The 15,245-nt window shown below is 37.8% G+C and overlaps 3 protein-coding genes across 4 annotated transcripts; 1 reads left to right on the top strand and 2 right to left on the bottom strand.

Moving 5' to 3' along the window:
- Positions 1 to 3,122: 3,122 nt before the first annotated feature.
- Positions 3,123 to 5,081, bottom strand: LOC106419468 (18S rRNA aminocarboxypropyltransferase-like). The gene is made up of 10 exons (XM_013860261.3): positions 4,875 to 5,081; positions 4,762 to 4,790; positions 4,635 to 4,681; positions 4,473 to 4,538; positions 4,335 to 4,375; positions 4,107 to 4,243; positions 3,933 to 4,023; positions 3,770 to 3,841; positions 3,561 to 3,676; positions 3,123 to 3,457 (listed from the first exon to the last, which is right to left on the bottom strand). Exons 1-10 carry the CDS (start codon positions 4,952 to 4,954, stop codon positions 3,243 to 3,245), a joined length of 894 nt encoding a protein of 297 aa, XP_013715715.2. The 5' UTR covers positions 4,955 to 5,081; the 3' UTR covers positions 3,123 to 3,242.
- A 245-nt stretch (positions 5,082 to 5,326) lies between these two features.
- Positions 5,327 to 7,868, top strand: LOC106419022 (aspartic proteinase-like protein 1). Of its 2 annotated transcripts, none has more exons than XM_013859767.3 (9): positions 5,327 to 5,769; positions 5,865 to 6,003; positions 6,143 to 6,381; positions 6,462 to 6,689; positions 6,770 to 6,979; positions 7,055 to 7,148; positions 7,240 to 7,303; positions 7,403 to 7,460; positions 7,565 to 7,868. In XM_013859767.3, exons 1-9 carry the CDS (start codon positions 5,486 to 5,488, stop codon positions 7,575 to 7,577), a joined length of 1,329 nt encoding a protein of 442 aa, XP_013715221.2. In that variant the 5' UTR covers positions 5,327 to 5,485; the 3' UTR covers positions 7,578 to 7,868. The 2 variants fall into 2 exon arrangements, with proteins under 2 accessions (XP_013715221.2, XP_013715220.2); XM_013859766.3 differs by having other exon boundaries at positions 7,403 to 7,474.
- LOC111212024 (inactive TPR repeat-containing thioredoxin TTL3-like) lies at positions 7,813 to 14,456 on the bottom strand. Its single transcript, XM_048742453.1, has 5 exons — positions 10,887 to 14,456; positions 10,440 to 10,808; positions 10,014 to 10,347; positions 8,314 to 9,936; positions 7,813 to 8,220 (listed from the first exon to the last, which is right to left on the bottom strand). The coding sequence occupies exons 1-4, from the start codon at positions 11,729 to 11,731 to the stop codon at positions 9,802 to 9,804; spliced, it is 1,683 nt and encodes a 560-aa protein (XP_048598410.1). The 5' UTR covers positions 11,732 to 14,456; the 3' UTR covers positions 7,813 to 8,220; positions 8,314 to 9,801.
- Positions 14,457 to 15,245: the final 789 nt, after the last annotated feature.

Raw genomic sequence — 15,245 nt, 5'->3', positions numbered from 1 at the left:
TTGTAATGATGACTAAAATAAGATCAGGATACGTATTATATGCACCGACAAAACTTTATTTGTTTTGACAAATATTCGGTTCACCTGCCACTGGTGTGCTATTTTCTAAGTTTCTAACTATTTTTTTTTTCTTTTGCGCACGAACCGGTTTTATCTCTTTTCTTTACTATTCAGACACAGTCAAGTAATTCAATCCCTCCAATGTATCTCACAATGTCCTGGTCTGGTATACTACTTCTGATCACAACGCTCTAGCTTTCACTTGCAAAAGCTTTTGATGCTAAAGTTCTCTGCTAAAGATGCGATAATTTCTTTTGTTTAAGAGTAAAACAAATTCTGCTCTGTTTTATTTACCACCATTCGCAATACTTTCCAGTCAAAAGCCATCATGAATCATAAAATGATAAACATATTACATAATTCTATATTTATTTTTTCAGAATAAAAACATATTATACATTTGTAAACTAAAAAGCGGTGGAGAAGACTGATTTCAAAATTCAACGAACTATAAAAAGAAGTTTTCTTTATATACCTTTTATTCTTCTAAAAGACGAATTTACATTATATTTATTAAACTTATAATAGATTATCACAAGATCCGCTGTAGCACACTGGCTAAGTCCTCTTGAGAGAGGTGAGTATTCCGGGTTCGAAGCCCGGCAGCAGAATATTTATTTTTGTAATAATTTTTTAACTAACGTTCTAGTTTCTATATGTATAACTATATAAAACGTAAGTGAATAAATTATCACAAGATCCGCTGTAGCACACTAGCTAAGTCCTCTCGAAGGAGGTGAATATTCCGGGTTCGAAGTCTGGCTGCAGAATATTTATTTTTGTAATAATTTTTTAACTAACGTTCTAATTTCTATATGTATAGCTATATAAAACGTCAGTGAATAGATTATCACAAGATCCGCTGTAGCACACTGGCTAAATCCTCTCGAGAGAGGTGAATATTCTGAATTCGAAGTCCGGCAGCGGAATATTTATTTTTGTAATAATTTTTTAACTAAAGTTTTAGTTTCTATATGTATAGCTATATAAAACGGCAGTGAATAAGGCTGAACCTTTGTTTCTTTCTATTCTGAACAATTTACTTCTTTTTTTTTTTCCTTTTGCGGAGGAACCGGTTTCTGTATGTATATATATTTTGTTTTATATGCCTCTCCAATGTATCTAACAATGTACTGATCTGGTACTATACATAGTGATCTAGCTTTCACTTGCAAAAAGGTTTGATGGTAAATACTATTATTACACTTACTGACTCACATCGATCGGTGCACATGGTATCAATAAACCGACCGTCGCCAACCTTTTCCAGAAACTACCAAAAGCCAATAGAAATCAATTACGATAAGAATAACAAATAATCAAACATTTTCCACTGGAATAAATAAATATAAATAAAATAATGGGATGATCCTTATCCGAAACCGCACGTTAAAGCAATATAAATAGCTTACGTGTTGAATGTATGTTTTGTCATAAAGATTGGAAGATAACCAATAGAGAGATTGATTCAATGGCTGACATAGCACTACTAGTGGTGGAGGAATACGAGCGGAGGCTGAAGCTAACGTCGGAGAAAGCATCAAACTCGGCGGAGATCGGAGGGTGGAATGATTTTCCGGCGAGGGTGAAGATGTTTGGGAGTGATCAGGAAAAGAGGATGGAGAGTTTGAAGAGGAAACTTGAAGCCAAATCTCAGTTTGCTCTTGCCGTCTCTAACGGCTTCTTTTCTGCTTAACTATATATATGCTGTTCTTTTTCTTCTTCTACAAATTTGTTTGACGATATGTGTAATCGATCTGTAAATTTATACTTTTGTAAGATATACGACTGATGCATTCGAGGGAAAATAAGTCGATAACTCTAAAACTGAGAAACATGTGACGAATAATATTCTTGGGTATCAAGAGGACAAACGGGGTCTTAATCATAAGTCCATTCAATATCTATGTCAAATAACTACGCTAGTGGCGGCAACAGTGACCCAATAGACAAAACACTTAACCAGTTATATAATTTACAAAATGACTACATGTTGTATTTAGAAAAATACTCTAAAAACATAATATTTCTTGTAATGAGTCTAATGAGTACAAGTCTAATTAATTATGTTTAAGTTGATATAATCTTTCATGATTTTGGTCTGAACGTGTTGCATCACGTACTAACAGGATGCTCGCATATAGAACCTTCTTTTTCCAAGTGGATGAAACCAAATTCCTTCAGAAACATTCGCCAAAGACGCCTTAACTGCGGTACCAGATGCCTCTTTGGTTCAGAGATTTTTCTCCAGGAGACGGCTTTAATGAAAAAGAGCTGGGTAGGTTAAAAAGACTATCAAGAAAAGGATTGTACAACCAGAGGAACACGGTGTGGAGCTCCGTAATAGATCATTCCAGGTGGCTGGAGAGCTGGACCTTGTTGAGCTGAGTTCGACTGAGTATTTTGAGGCTGTTGATTACCTATCATATGTGGCGGAAGTCCAGGTGGCATTAACGGAATGTTACCAAAGCCATAAGGATTGTTCATTACCGGCGGTTTTAGGAATTGTGGTGCTGCTGGATTAGCGATCACATGGTACTGACCTTGTGTGACGAGTGTCTGGGAGTTGTAAGAAGGGACAAAAGCATTAGTGTCTTAAACCGGAACTGTGCTGAACAGATTTAAGTTTCTCAATACACTGTCTCAAACAAGACTCTTGCTCTTCCAATTCTTTCGCCACTGATTTTCTTTCCGGGTTGTCTTTAGCTGGAGAGACATAAACATATGAATTCAATGAAGCAAAGGTGGTTTGGTAATGAGTATTAAACAGATTGTTACCAGTAGAGCAGGCTTCTTCAACATCATGATCCGTTTAACAGCAGACTTGCATTTCTTCATCTCAGACTCTTCATTTGAGTTTTCAGCAACAACCAACTGATATGCTGATGCTATCTTCTCAGCCACACCTCCACTTGAGGTTACCAAACACAAACAAAGACCTCTAATGAAATTTAACTGATATATATCAACAAAAGGAGGAAAAAAAAAACCTCGTTGTCTAGTGTTTTTTTTCTTTCAATTTCCAGATTTTCATTTTGTTCGACCTGATAAAAATGTTGATATTGAAAATATTAATATTTGTTTTTATTAATAGAAAAAGAAACATAATAATACATGGTATTATACTCCACAAGACTCAACAACACTGCTCCAGGCGTAAGACTAATCCCTCACTGTCTTCTTCACTCGCTGTTGTCATCATCTTCCTCACCGTCTTCCAACTTGACATGGTTCATGTTCCTCTCTAGAGGAGGGAGACCATCATCTTCCTCTTCCTCCTCCTCATCTTCTTCTTCACTGTCTTCCGATATGACATGGTTCATGTTCCTCTCAAGAGGAGGGAGGCCATCATCATCATCATCATCATCCTCAGATTCATCACCTTCTTTCCTAACATCTACACACAAAAAACAAACAAAAGCAAGAACTCATTCATGATGAAATTCAATCATATGATGGTATGTAATAATAACAGAGAAATAAAGAAACATGTGACTAACGTTCTTTGAGGGGAGCTGGTTGTTTTGAGATCTGAGTTTGCTGAGTAAGCCAAGAATTTTGCACTGATATGATCTCGGCACTATTCTCGCATTTCGAGTATTCCTTCAGAATATCCCTGCATAATCCAAATGCTATTTAATCAAACAAATGATGTTAAAAGAGTGAAGAAACAAAAACAAAATCTGTGTTGCTTGTTTTGGTTTGTTACTTGTTAAGAGACAAAAAGGCATGACCCCATTTGAATTTCCCCAGCAAAAGATTTGCAGTCTCCTCCTCCCCACTGATTGATAACATACACAGTGCAAGACATACTCAGAAAAACCAAATAATATATGACCACAATCCATGAGATGAGAGAGTTTTTGACTTACCACAGAATTAAAGCTGCAGATAAAGCCTCCACACAAGAAAGCTCACAAGGCCTTCCATAATTCACTGGGTTAGCTGCTACTAACCATGGTACTGCAACCATGACCGAAAAACGATTTTTAATTTATAGATTAAGCTATGATATATTTTCAGGAGAACTGATTGTAACTTCTTACAGAGACGAGGAGCGGTGCAACGCAGCTTAGCAAAGGGGACATCAGTTAAGCGTGCCCACGAACAATCAACTACAGCTAATCCTCTACTTTTAATCAAAGCATAGTCTTCCTTGGAAACACATTGTCTACCTACTGGACTGTCAAAACACATACAACACAGATTATTATTATTATTTTTTCTTTCAATAAACATAGTGTTGAGAATGTGTTCATAGGTTAGTTAGATACCTTAAAACAACACCTCCGAAGCCGGTGTTCACACGTAGTTCCTACAAAACCAATGAAGATCGAATATTCAAAACAATTAGACAAGAAGATGACATATAATACATATACATGTTTGATCAGTTTCCATGATATACTTACTTTTAACAAGTTGAATCTAGCTAGCTTACGACCAGTGCACCTCTTTGCATCACACTGACCAAAGTCCTAACAACAACAACAAAAAGACAATCTGAAACAACTCGAATTGAATTTGGATTACAAACTTTTTCGTCTTAAAAAATCAAAGGAAAACATGCATACCCACATTGCCAACTGAACATTTGGAACTACTGCTTCATCCTCAGATCCTAAAGGAATAAAAAATCACAAAAATAAAGAACACTAACAACGATACTCCACCGTTCGAAAAAATTCAATCTTTCAGTACCTGGATCATGAGGAAGCGACTCATCTTCCCTGCAAGATCAACGAAACAGTTATCAGCCGACCAGAGAGTAAACCACGACGCTAAAGGATCAAAAGAGAGAAGCTTTATCATACCTTCCGAGATTCTCAATTCTACTGGTTTGTCCTGGATTCGAATTGCCACCTCTAGATCGCCTATGCTTACCGTAACCCATATCTTCCGGCGATTTTTCCGACAAGTGATGGGTTTTGAATCGGCTTTGTAAGATTTATATGTTGATTAGGGCTTCTAAAAGACAGTAAACCAAACCAATGTTCGCAATCGATTGCTCAGGGGAATTAATATTAACCGTAATTTCATTGAAGCCAAACCGGTTGAATGATTGAGAACACGTGTAGGGCAAGCCGGTAAGGGTAATTACGTCATTTCGCTAACAGCTTTCTTCCCGAGTTGCTGTCAAACCATGGTTGCTGTAAAACCGTAAACCGGACAAATGATTGAGTACACGTGTAAAGTACACACACATAGCTAGGGGTAATTATGTCATTTGACAACTATGCTTTCTTCCCGTTAAGCTTCTCCTTTGTCTCTCTCTCTCTCTCTCTCTCTTTCACAGTCAGTCACAGCTCCCGACCAACAAATATCTCTGTGTATGCATCTATTCAACTAAACAACCCGATTCTACAGCCATTGTTGGCTCTTGTGTAATCTCAAAGCTTAGCTCTTGTTTCAGAAAAAACCCTAAATGGCGTCACGATCTGCTTTTATACTCTTATTCATACTCTCTCTAGTCTCGGAGAAGAGCCTAGCCTCTCTCTTCTCCTCAAGGCTGATCCACCGCTTCTCCGACGAAGGCAGAGCGTCGATTAAGTCTCCCGGATCGTTCCCGGAGAAGCGGAGCTTCGAGTATTACCGCTTACTCACGAGCATCGATTCAAGAAGACAGAGGATGAATCTCGGCGCCAAGTTTCAATCCCTTGTTCCATCAGAAGGAAGCAAAACTATTTCTCCGGGAAACTACTTCGGATGGTAAAATAAAAATAAAAGTTAAAATCTTTTTTTTTTTATTTTGATTTACAATGTTTCTAAAGTTTTGATTTTTTTTAATGGTTTTTCTGACTCAGGCTGCATTACACGTGGATCGACATTGGGACACCGAGTGTGTCCTTTCTTGTGGCGTTGGATTCTGGAAGTGACCTTCTTTGGATTCCTTGCAACTGTGTGCAGTGTGCTCCTCTATCTTCCGCTTACTACAGCAGCTTGGTACGTTAGAGATGTAATGATTAAGTACGATGCTTAGGTGTACAGAGTTAGTTAGTTAGTTAGTGGGCTTATTTTTCCAAGTTGATTGATTGGCAGATGCTTCTTCTTCTTCTTCCTCGCCACATATATTCTTCTGCAGGCTACTAAAGATCTGAACGAGTTCGATCCCTCAGCTTCAACCACCAGCAAGGTGTTCCCCTGCAGCCATAAGCTTTGCGAGTCAGCTCCAGCCTGTGAGAGTCCAAAGGAGCAATGTCCTTATACCGTTACCTACGCTAGTGAGAACACCTCCAGCTCCGGACTGCTTGTTGAGGACGTCTTGCATCTTGCGTATAGTGCCAATGCTTCTTCCTCTGTCAAGGCCCGAGTTGTTGTAGGGTGAGCTTTTTTTTTTTACTTTTTGAGTACTATTTTTATTCTGTGTGTGTGATGTTTACTTGTGTCTTTTGATGTTGTAGATGTGGTGAGAAGCAGAGTGGTGAGTTCTTGAAGGGGATTGCTCCGGATGGTGTGATGGGTTTAGGACCTGGAGAGATCTCGGTTCCGAGTTTTCTTGCTAAAGCGGGGCTCATGCGTAACTCTTTCTCCATGTGCTTTGATGAGGAGGACTCGGGGAGGATTTACTTCGGTGACGTGGGACCGTCGACGCAGCAGTCAACACGTTTCCTTCCGTACAAGAATGAATTGTAATGACAAAATGAATGAACTAAGTTTAAGACAGGTTTTAGTTATAGTAAATTAGTAATGTTGATTTTTGGTTTTACAGTGTGGCTTACTTTGTGGGTGTGGAGGTTTGTTGTGTTGGCAATTCGTGTCTAAAGCAGTCGAGTTTCACAACACTTATCGACAGTGGACAGTCATTTACGTTTCTGCCGGAAGAAATATACAGAGAAGTAGCACTTGAGATTGATAGTCATATAAACGCTACTGTTAAGAAGATCGAAGGTGGCCCTTGGGAGTACTGCTATGAAACTAGGTAAACAACATAGAGAATTAATCTAACTGCTTGGTTTTATGTTTATAATGTTTTCTTTTTGTTTTGATGGATTAGTTTTGAGCCAAAGGTACCAGCGATCAAGCTCAAGTTCTCGTCCAACAACACATTCGTGATCCACAAACCTTTGTTTGTACTCCAGCGAAGTGAGGTTAGATCATTTCCATGTAATAAACATTTATCATTCATGCTTGAAAGTGAAACAACGAATTTAGACTTGGTTGAAACCTTTTTTTTTTCAGGGGCTTGTCCAGTTTTGTTTGCCTATCAGTGCTAGTGAAGAAGGCACTGGAGGAGTGATAGGACGTATGTTATATATAACCTTGTTCACTTTCTCTCACACACATCTTCAGACCAATGTATCCCTGAAAAAGACTTTCATCTTTCTACTATTTTTTTCTGTAGAGAACTACATGGCAGGGTATCGAATAGTCTTCGACAGAGAGAACATGAAGCTTGGCTGGTCAGCTTCCAAATGTAAAATTTGGATTATAAACAGAACATTAGTACTGATTAAGACCTCTACAGGATCCAATCTAAATTATCCTGTCTTTTTTTTTTTTGCAGGTCAAGAGGATAAGATAGCGCCACCACAGGAGGCTTCACCAGGAAGCACTTCATCACCAAATCCATTGCCAACAGAGGAGCAGCAAAGTAGAACCCATGCGGTTTCACCAGCAATTGCTGGTAAAACTCCTTCCAAAACATCATCAGCATCATGCTGTTTCTCTTCCATGAGATTATTAAGCTCTTCTATTCTTGTACTTCTACTAGTCGTCTCTTATATGTAGAGATAAAGATTTGTCTTATAAAAAAAAACATAACTATTTTTCCTTTGCATATATATAATATAAGAAGAGTTCATTTTAAAGTCTTGCAAATCTCTGAGGCTCTCTGATGTATTAAATGGGAATGCAGTACAATTTGAAAATCAACAATCTCTGAGGCATTTTCACAAACACTTTCTATGCATCTAGGAGATGTATGTATAGAGAGAAATCACCAAAATGAAATCCCTTTCTCTATATCCGTTAGAGTCATACATAGGATCACCTTTGAGTAAGAAGAAGCGCTGAATAAGTTGTCGTATAAGAGCGATGAGGATTTCCAAATGAAGAAGCTCAGAGAGCCATCGCTGCACATCAGGGAGATCCAATATCTCGTCTTCTTCACGCACTGGCTCTGTTGTAGGCACCTCAGGCAACAATGTCTTCAACATTGAGCTTTAAATGCAAACAAACATACATTATATATCACCACTTTGACTCCATTTAAGAAGATTATAACTAAGTAAATGGTACCAGAAGAAACATTACAAGGGACTCGAGTGAGCGTTACAAGTGGATAAACTGGGATGGTTCCAGGTCGTGAAGCTGAGGAGCACAGTAACCGGCCTTTCCCTAAAATTTATTAGAAGTAATAAACCCGGGTTCAAACGTCGGTATTTGTCAAATTTCGTGTTTTTTCCATTAATGAAGTGTGGGTGAAAAAACTTTTTACATGCTCGTCATCAACTTCAAAGATATATCGATCCCTCCATGGATCTAGCTAGACTCGATCTTATGTACAAAAGCTAATCGAACAAAATTTCAACTATCTATACACTTTTTTTTTTTTTTGCTGTTGTAACTTTCCATTCCAATATCAAGCTCCACGTCACGTCAATATTTGGTAGTGAGCATCCCGCTCGTGAAAACATGTGCTGCTAGTAACATCCGCTGGATTGGATTTGGTCGCCGGACTGGATTGGCTGGCCGAACTGGATTGGGTCGCCGGATTGGATTGGGTCGCCTGACTGGATTGGCTCGGCGGATTTAATTGGGTCGCCTGACCGGATTGGATCGCCTGACTGGATTGGGTGGCCTGATTGACAATCAACGGAAGTCGATCTTCTGGTTTATTCTCAATTTTTGAGAGAAAAAACTGCATGTTTAATCGAAGAAAAGACTTGAATACGCACAGAAACACACAAGTCGAGTGCACAAAGAAATGCCTGATCCTTTTCTGATTCTCGTTTATCATGAGCCCGTACCAGGCGCTTCGCAAAGCTCGATCACTTCTTCGAAGTCGTAAAGAAAGTCCAGAGTCAGTAGAAAGAAGATGAAACTGACTGTGGCGTGGATTAAACAAGGATCAGTTATGATCTTCAAGAAGGAGCCGAGGTAGTTCAAGCCGTAGTAACATGCAATGGCGCCCCCTCCTTTCGCCCGATCCAGTTCGGCCAACCAATCCAGTCCGGCGACCCAATCCAATCCGGCTGATGATACTAGCGGCACATGTTTTCACGGAGCGAGGATACTCACTACAAAATAGTGACGTGGCAGTGGAGTTTGATACTGGAATGGAAAGTTACAACAGAAAAAAAATTGTATAGATAGTTTAAATTTTGTTCGATTAGCTTTTGTATATAGGATCGAGTCTAGCTAGATCCATGGAGGGATCAATAATTCTTTGAGATTGATGACGAGCATGTAAAAAGTCTTTTCACCCACACTTCATTAATAAAAATAACTCGAAATTTGACAAGTACTGAGTTTCGAACCCGGGTTTATTATTTCTTTTCTCTTCCATGAGATTGTTAAGCTCTGTTCTTCTTGTACTTCTACTAGTTGTCTCTTATATGTAAAGATAATATTTGTCTTATTAAAAACATAACTATTTTGCCTTTGCATATATATAAGAAGAGTTCATTTTATAAAGTCTTACATGTGATCTCCATCTACTTGGACTATAAACATTTTAGTAAAGTTTAAAATCTTTGTTCTAGATTATTATAAAACGCAAATGTAACGGTTTGTGTTTGGTTAAAGATTCTCATGTCCACGGCGTTTCACGAGATGGTTCTGAGCCTCCATCAATCCTCTGATCACTTGGTCGTCTTCCGGTGTCTCTTTTCTCAATATCTCGTAGTCTCCAACCGCTAACTCCCAGTTCCCAAGCTGCAACCACAACAAAACGTTACCATTAATGTTACAACTCAACACATTTTATTTTTAAAACTATTTACACATACTACCTTAGCGTTACAGTCTGCTCTTCTCAGCCTAGCTTTGGCGTAGGCTGGACGGACGCTGAGTGCTGCCGTGGAATCTCCTATGGCTCTATCAAACTGGCCCATTTTGAATAGACAAGCTGCTCGGTTACATAGCAAGACTGAGTTTCTTGAGTCGTGGTCTAGTCCTTCCCCATAAGCTGCGCTAGCTTCTTGAAATCTTCCCGTTTTGAAGAAGTCGTTGCCTTTGGACCGCGCTGCAGTAACGGCCTGTACACGCCGGAGAACCATACTTACTTCCCGGTTGTTCCTGTCCAGCTTGGCTGCTAGTTGAATCGCCTCAACCGCTTCTCCAAATCTGATTTTGACAAAAAAAAAAAAAGAGAAGAAAAAACGTTGACACAAACCAGTTAAACCATGATATAATCTAAACATTCAGAGAGAACAAACCTGCCCAAAGACATGTGAACTTGAGCCCATACGACCAAGAAACCGGCATAACCGATCGGTCCATAATATTTAGTATTCATTTCCACATCAAAAACTGGACATCTAGACAAAGCATCATCGGCCTCTTGATGTCTGTAACTCTTTAAAAACGCTTCTGCTTGCAATGCATATACTTGAGTAGCTGCATCAGCCCCTGAAGCTATGGTGTTTTTCGTTTCTTTAATCAGATTGTTCCAATCTCGCAATCTTTTGGCTTCTGTGCATTTGTTGAGATGCATCTGTACCGTTTTGGCCTTCAAAATGTCTTCTTGGTCTGCTTCTGGACCCGAACGTTTGATATGATATATTGAATTCTCCACCTCTCCTAACCTATTATTGGTTTTCAAGTTTATTATTGATAGAGTTACCTTTACTTGCATTATAAGGTAGGGATTTTACTGAGATTACCTGAGGTACAAGTTAGCTAACCGGTGATGAGCTCTATGGTAATGAGGCTCCATTCTGATTGCTTCCCTACACTCAAACACTGCTTCAAGGATTCTCCCCAGTGCTGTCAATGCCGCGCTTTTGTTGCTACGATAAGCAGCCTTTTTCGGATCGATTGCTATAGCAGCATCATACAATGCTAAAGCCTCTACGAAGTTCCCGTTCTTGTAATCTTCATTCCCCATTATCTTTAACGTTTCAGGATCCATTCGAGTGGATATCGCCCTACACAAAGACCCTGACTGGTCCTGGTTATTTGAAACCGATATTGGCCTAACCGGTGTTTGCCTTTCACCTTCCATTGTCTTCCTACCGTATCCACTGTTTTGAACAGTGGTTTGATTCCCAACCGCTGTTGTTCCTGGCTGCTTCAAGTTCCCAAGATTACCAAACATCATCCCTTTGGCTTTCTGATTGTCCATGATCATACTCTCAAGCTCACCTGATAAACCGATAGATTCCCTAGGCACCACCTTCCTCGCTTGTTGTTGGACCGGTCCTGGATTATTATTAGGGTATTGATTCGATAAGGGTTTTGAAATAGGTCTTTGTATTTGGGTCTGGTTCTGGTTCTGGATCGGTTCAGGTGAAACTTTATATTCTTGAAGCTTTTTGGAGTTTAGTTCGTTACCAGGAGATTTGGTGAACTGAATATTAGAGGTGCAAGGTGCGGAGGCGTTGCTGCTACGCATTGGGGTTTTATTACCATTGTCCGCAGTACATTTCTTGGACCACAAGCCACGTCTACCAAACACGAAACCTAACAACCCACGACGCGACCTTTTCTCTGCCTGATTTTCTGCCATCCTTTCGCTGCTAGAGAGAACCAAAACCCCGTCGAGGAACAGTCAGCTAAACCAACCTCAGGAAAGCTTGTTTTGTTGCATGCCCTCTTCTTGAATCAATAACTTTGCACACAATGGCATTATGATCAAACTATAGGCTAAAATTTCCAGAAGAGATGAAAGAAATGTTGTTCTTGTCTCTTCTCAAATCGATGTATTATTGTCAATAGACGTGGTTGGTGGGTTCGTCTTCTGTCAGTACTTGATTTTTTTTGGTTCGTAGTTTGTCTCCTCTTTTTTTTTTCTATGGCTAGGCTATGTTGACCTGGTTTTCTAAGAGAGAGGGAAAAATGAACCTTAGATTTTTTAGTCAATATTTAGAAAGAAATTGTGAGACTTTGTCAAAAAGAAAACAAATGTCCGAGTTTTTCTCGACCCAATTCTATTTTTGATGAATGGTTTTGTTAACCTGCCATGTAAAATAAGGGGTTTGCAATGGCGTATGTTATTCCCCATAAACTCTAATTTTTTGTGGACTCACCAAATAAATAAAAAATCTAATTAAGGAGGCTTTGTTGAATGAACTAGTTTCAAATTTATAAGTCAATAGTGACATCAAGCTCTACATTATATGTAATTTAAGATAAATGAATATTTATAATGTAAAGTGCTGACTAGTAGTACAATATCTGACATTAGAACCAAAGTTGTAATGAACCAGATCAAATATCATAAAACTAGTACACGTATTGAATAATTAATCAAAACCTAGAATCCGGGATGAGCGAACCTAGTTTAAGATGAATACAAAATGTCAAATAAAGTAATTAGTACTAACACTACCTCGAAAATCGAAACTAATAACATGATCTTAGCAATTAACAATTCATAAAACTAGTGGTGAATTAGCAAATTACGTTAACCCTTAAGCAGCCAACAGAAAGAAAACAAAAACCTAATAATATACTATCAAACAAAAACAAACGGCATGGCTCGGATCATTCATTAGTGGAAAAGCCAAACTTGTGGGCTTCGTGTAAACACGTATAATGAGCTAATATGTTATATGTATTCATAGTTTTTCCCTTTTATTACTAAATTATAATACATATTCTTGTTTACTTTTGGGTTCAAGAGAAACAGAATCTGCCGGCTTACCAGAGAAGGAGCTTTATCCGTTTTTGTTTCAAAAGGGTCGACACGCACTGAAGTAGACCATACGTGCGGTGTTTGGCTCGAAGCACGACAAGATTCAGAGACGAGTCACATCACATTGTAGTTTCAGGTAGTGAGGGACAAGTGTAGGGTCCTTTTGATCTCTTATATATGCTCCTCTCCGGTTGATTGGCTGGCTAAGTAGCCTGGCATTCTACCGGTTCCACACTAAGGCAGCTTTTTCATTATAGCTATCATCATCCATTGGACACGGACCACGGTATTCAGGATTTACCATACCTAGGAAATTAGCAGGCGCTTAATTAACGATCAAGAACGAAACTAGAATGTATACAGTACTATTTCATCTTCAGAAGTGATTTTCAGATTACTTGACTGTTTTATTCTTGACATAATTCTTTCGAAAAAGGTAATCTCTAATTACGTATCTTCCAAATGTTGCAGATCATGAATTGAGATACTTAACTCCCTATGTATTTGATTAAAAAAAAAGACTCCCTATGTATTTAATCTAAGAAGTTATGATGCCAATCTAAGAAGTTATTTTAAAAGTGTGTTTACTATTTTTAATCAAACATCTTCGAGGTGCATGCACGAGGGACTGGTTAAATTGGAGTAAATACTAATTGGCACACTACTTTTTGAGCCACTTGTTAAATCGTGAATCAAGAAAAAAAAACTCAAAGTCGATAGACTTTCATAATTACTGCGAAATATGAATACTAAAATGATTACCACGCGTGCTTGCATCGCCTTAAATTTACAAAAGAACCAATAATGACCATAATAATTGACACAAGATGACGAGAATGAAGAGGACAAAGTCGTTGTTTTGCCGAAAAATACGGGTTCAATTTACTGTTGTCTAATTCTTATTTACATACATGTTCTGTTATACATGTGATAAAAAATGAAAGACAACACTTCATTGGGCTCCTGTGTTCGACCAGCCCACTTATTCCAATTGCTTGCAGATCAGTTTTTTATCACATGAATTCTCTTGCATGCAGTTTTCTTAATTTTTTAATATTATAATTTCTTCTGCATTTTTAATGTTGATTGGAAATAAAGTGCAGATCAATCTGCATATTAATTTTTCCTGCATTTGTACTGCATTTACTCTGCACTACATTCATACCCTTTGTTTCTTCATTCAAGATCTGCCAAAACTCTTTAGACGCAGAAACACTTCGTTTTACTGATTAGTGAGCTGCAAACCGAACATGGTTTGTGCTATTAAAAAATATGCAAACAATTATGTACAACTTTGTATAAGACCGATGTTTAAACGAAACGTATAATTGTGGTTTTAGTGAACGTTAACTAGATCGCACGTTCACGTTAGACTAAATTCCCATCGAACGTACTACGAATCGAGAAATTGCACCCATGCACTTTGACCCCAAAAAGAGAAGAGAAAATACACCCAAAATATATTAATAGTAAAATTATTCGTGGTGGCTATCAAAAATTAAATTGTATCAATTGGGTTTCCGTTTGAACCTATTTTAGATTATAGCTGGCTAGCTACACATATACTATATAGCAACGAAACAATTGTTGAATTTTATTGAAAATAATACGATGTTACTAAAAGTATAAATTTTCAAAAAAAAAAAAATCTAAAAGTTTGAGAAATATGCTTAGATACATACTATATATATATATATATATATATTAAAGTGCAGATATAATTATTTAGAAGAATATATAAATAATTATATTTTCACTTTTATATAGTAGAATTTTACCCCCAAAAAATTATAAGAAGATGAAAAAGAAGAAGAAAACATCACATGTGAAGGAATTATTTATTGAACCATATATATATATATATATATATATATATATATAGTATCGAGAATCTCTTATTCTCATTGTCAGGACAAATTACGTAGGACCAATAATTTGTTCAATTTCGTAATATGTTGTCAAAACGTTGCTTTAGGCTCGGTTCCCACGTATACATCAGATTAGTTAAACAGGTAAAAATTATAGGTCTCGATCCACCCCTTGACTATATATATCTATATATAGTCTGAAATAGCTAAAGGCAAATGTAACTAAAAGCTGGCATGTAAATTGATGAATCCATGCATACATAATCTGCGGATTTAGAGGAGGGGGGGGGAGGGATATTATGAACGTAGTTCTAATGTAGAAAAAATAGGTCTCCATCCACCCCTTGACTATATACTATAATCTATATATAGTCTGAAATAGCTAAAGGCATGGATATTATGAACGTATTTCTAATGTAGAAAAAATTATAGGTCTCGATCCACCCCTTGACTATATACTATATATAGTCTGAAATAGCTAAAGGCAAATGTAACTAAAAACTGGCAGGTAAATTGAT

The sequence above is a fragment of the Brassica napus genome, chromosome A10, assembly GCF_020379485.1.
Source record: "Brassica napus cultivar Da-Ae chromosome A10, Da-Ae, whole genome shotgun sequence".
In the NCBI taxonomy this organism is placed as follows: Eukaryota; Viridiplantae; Streptophyta; class Magnoliopsida; order Brassicales; family Brassicaceae; genus Brassica; species Brassica napus.
The sequence above is the reverse complement of the archived record's forward strand: the minus strand, read 5'-3'. Positions and strand labels throughout refer to the sequence as shown.

What these genes read in the sequence shown, in the direction of transcription:
- LOC106419468 (XM_013860261.3), bottom strand. Translation starts at nt 4,954, where the DNA reads ATGGGTTACGGTAAGCATAGGCGATCTAGAGGTGGCAATTCGAATCCA. An exon ending in ATGTTCAGTTGGCAATGTGG is followed by an intron (nt 4,539 to 4,634) that starts GTATGCATGTTT and finishes TGTTGTTGTTAG; the next exon opens with GACTTTGGTCAGTGTGATGC. An exon ending in ACCAGCTCCCCTCAAAGAAC is followed by an intron (nt 3,458 to 3,560) that starts GTTAGTCACATG and finishes TTTTGTGTGTAG; the next exon opens with ATGTTAGGAAAGAAGGTGAT.
- LOC111212024 (XM_048742453.1), bottom strand. Translation starts at nt 11,731, where the DNA reads ATGGCAGAAAATCAGGCAGAGAAAAGGTCGCGTCGTGGGTTGTTAGGT. An exon ending in TTAGCTAACTTGTACCTCAG is followed by an intron (nt 10,809 to 10,886) that starts GTAATCTCAGTA and finishes AACCAATAATAG; the next exon opens with GTTAGGAGAGGTGGAGAATT. An exon ending in GTTCACATGTCTTTGGGCAG is followed by an intron (nt 10,348 to 10,439) that starts GTTTGTTCTCTC and finishes TGTCAAAATCAG; the next exon opens with ATTTGGAGAAGCGGTTGAGG.
- LOC106419022 (XM_013859766.3), top strand. Translation starts at nt 5,486, where the DNA reads ATGGCGTCACGATCTGCTTTTATACTCTTATTCATACTCTCTCTAGTC. An exon ending in CCGCTTACTACAGCAGCTTG is followed by an intron (nt 6,004 to 6,142) that starts GTACGTTAGAGA and finishes ATTCTTCTGCAG; the next exon opens with GCTACTAAAGATCTGAACGA. An exon ending in CTTCCGTACAAGAATGAATT is followed by an intron (nt 6,690 to 6,769) that starts GTAATGACAAAA and finishes TTGGTTTTACAG; the next exon opens with TGTGGCTTACTTTGTGGGTG.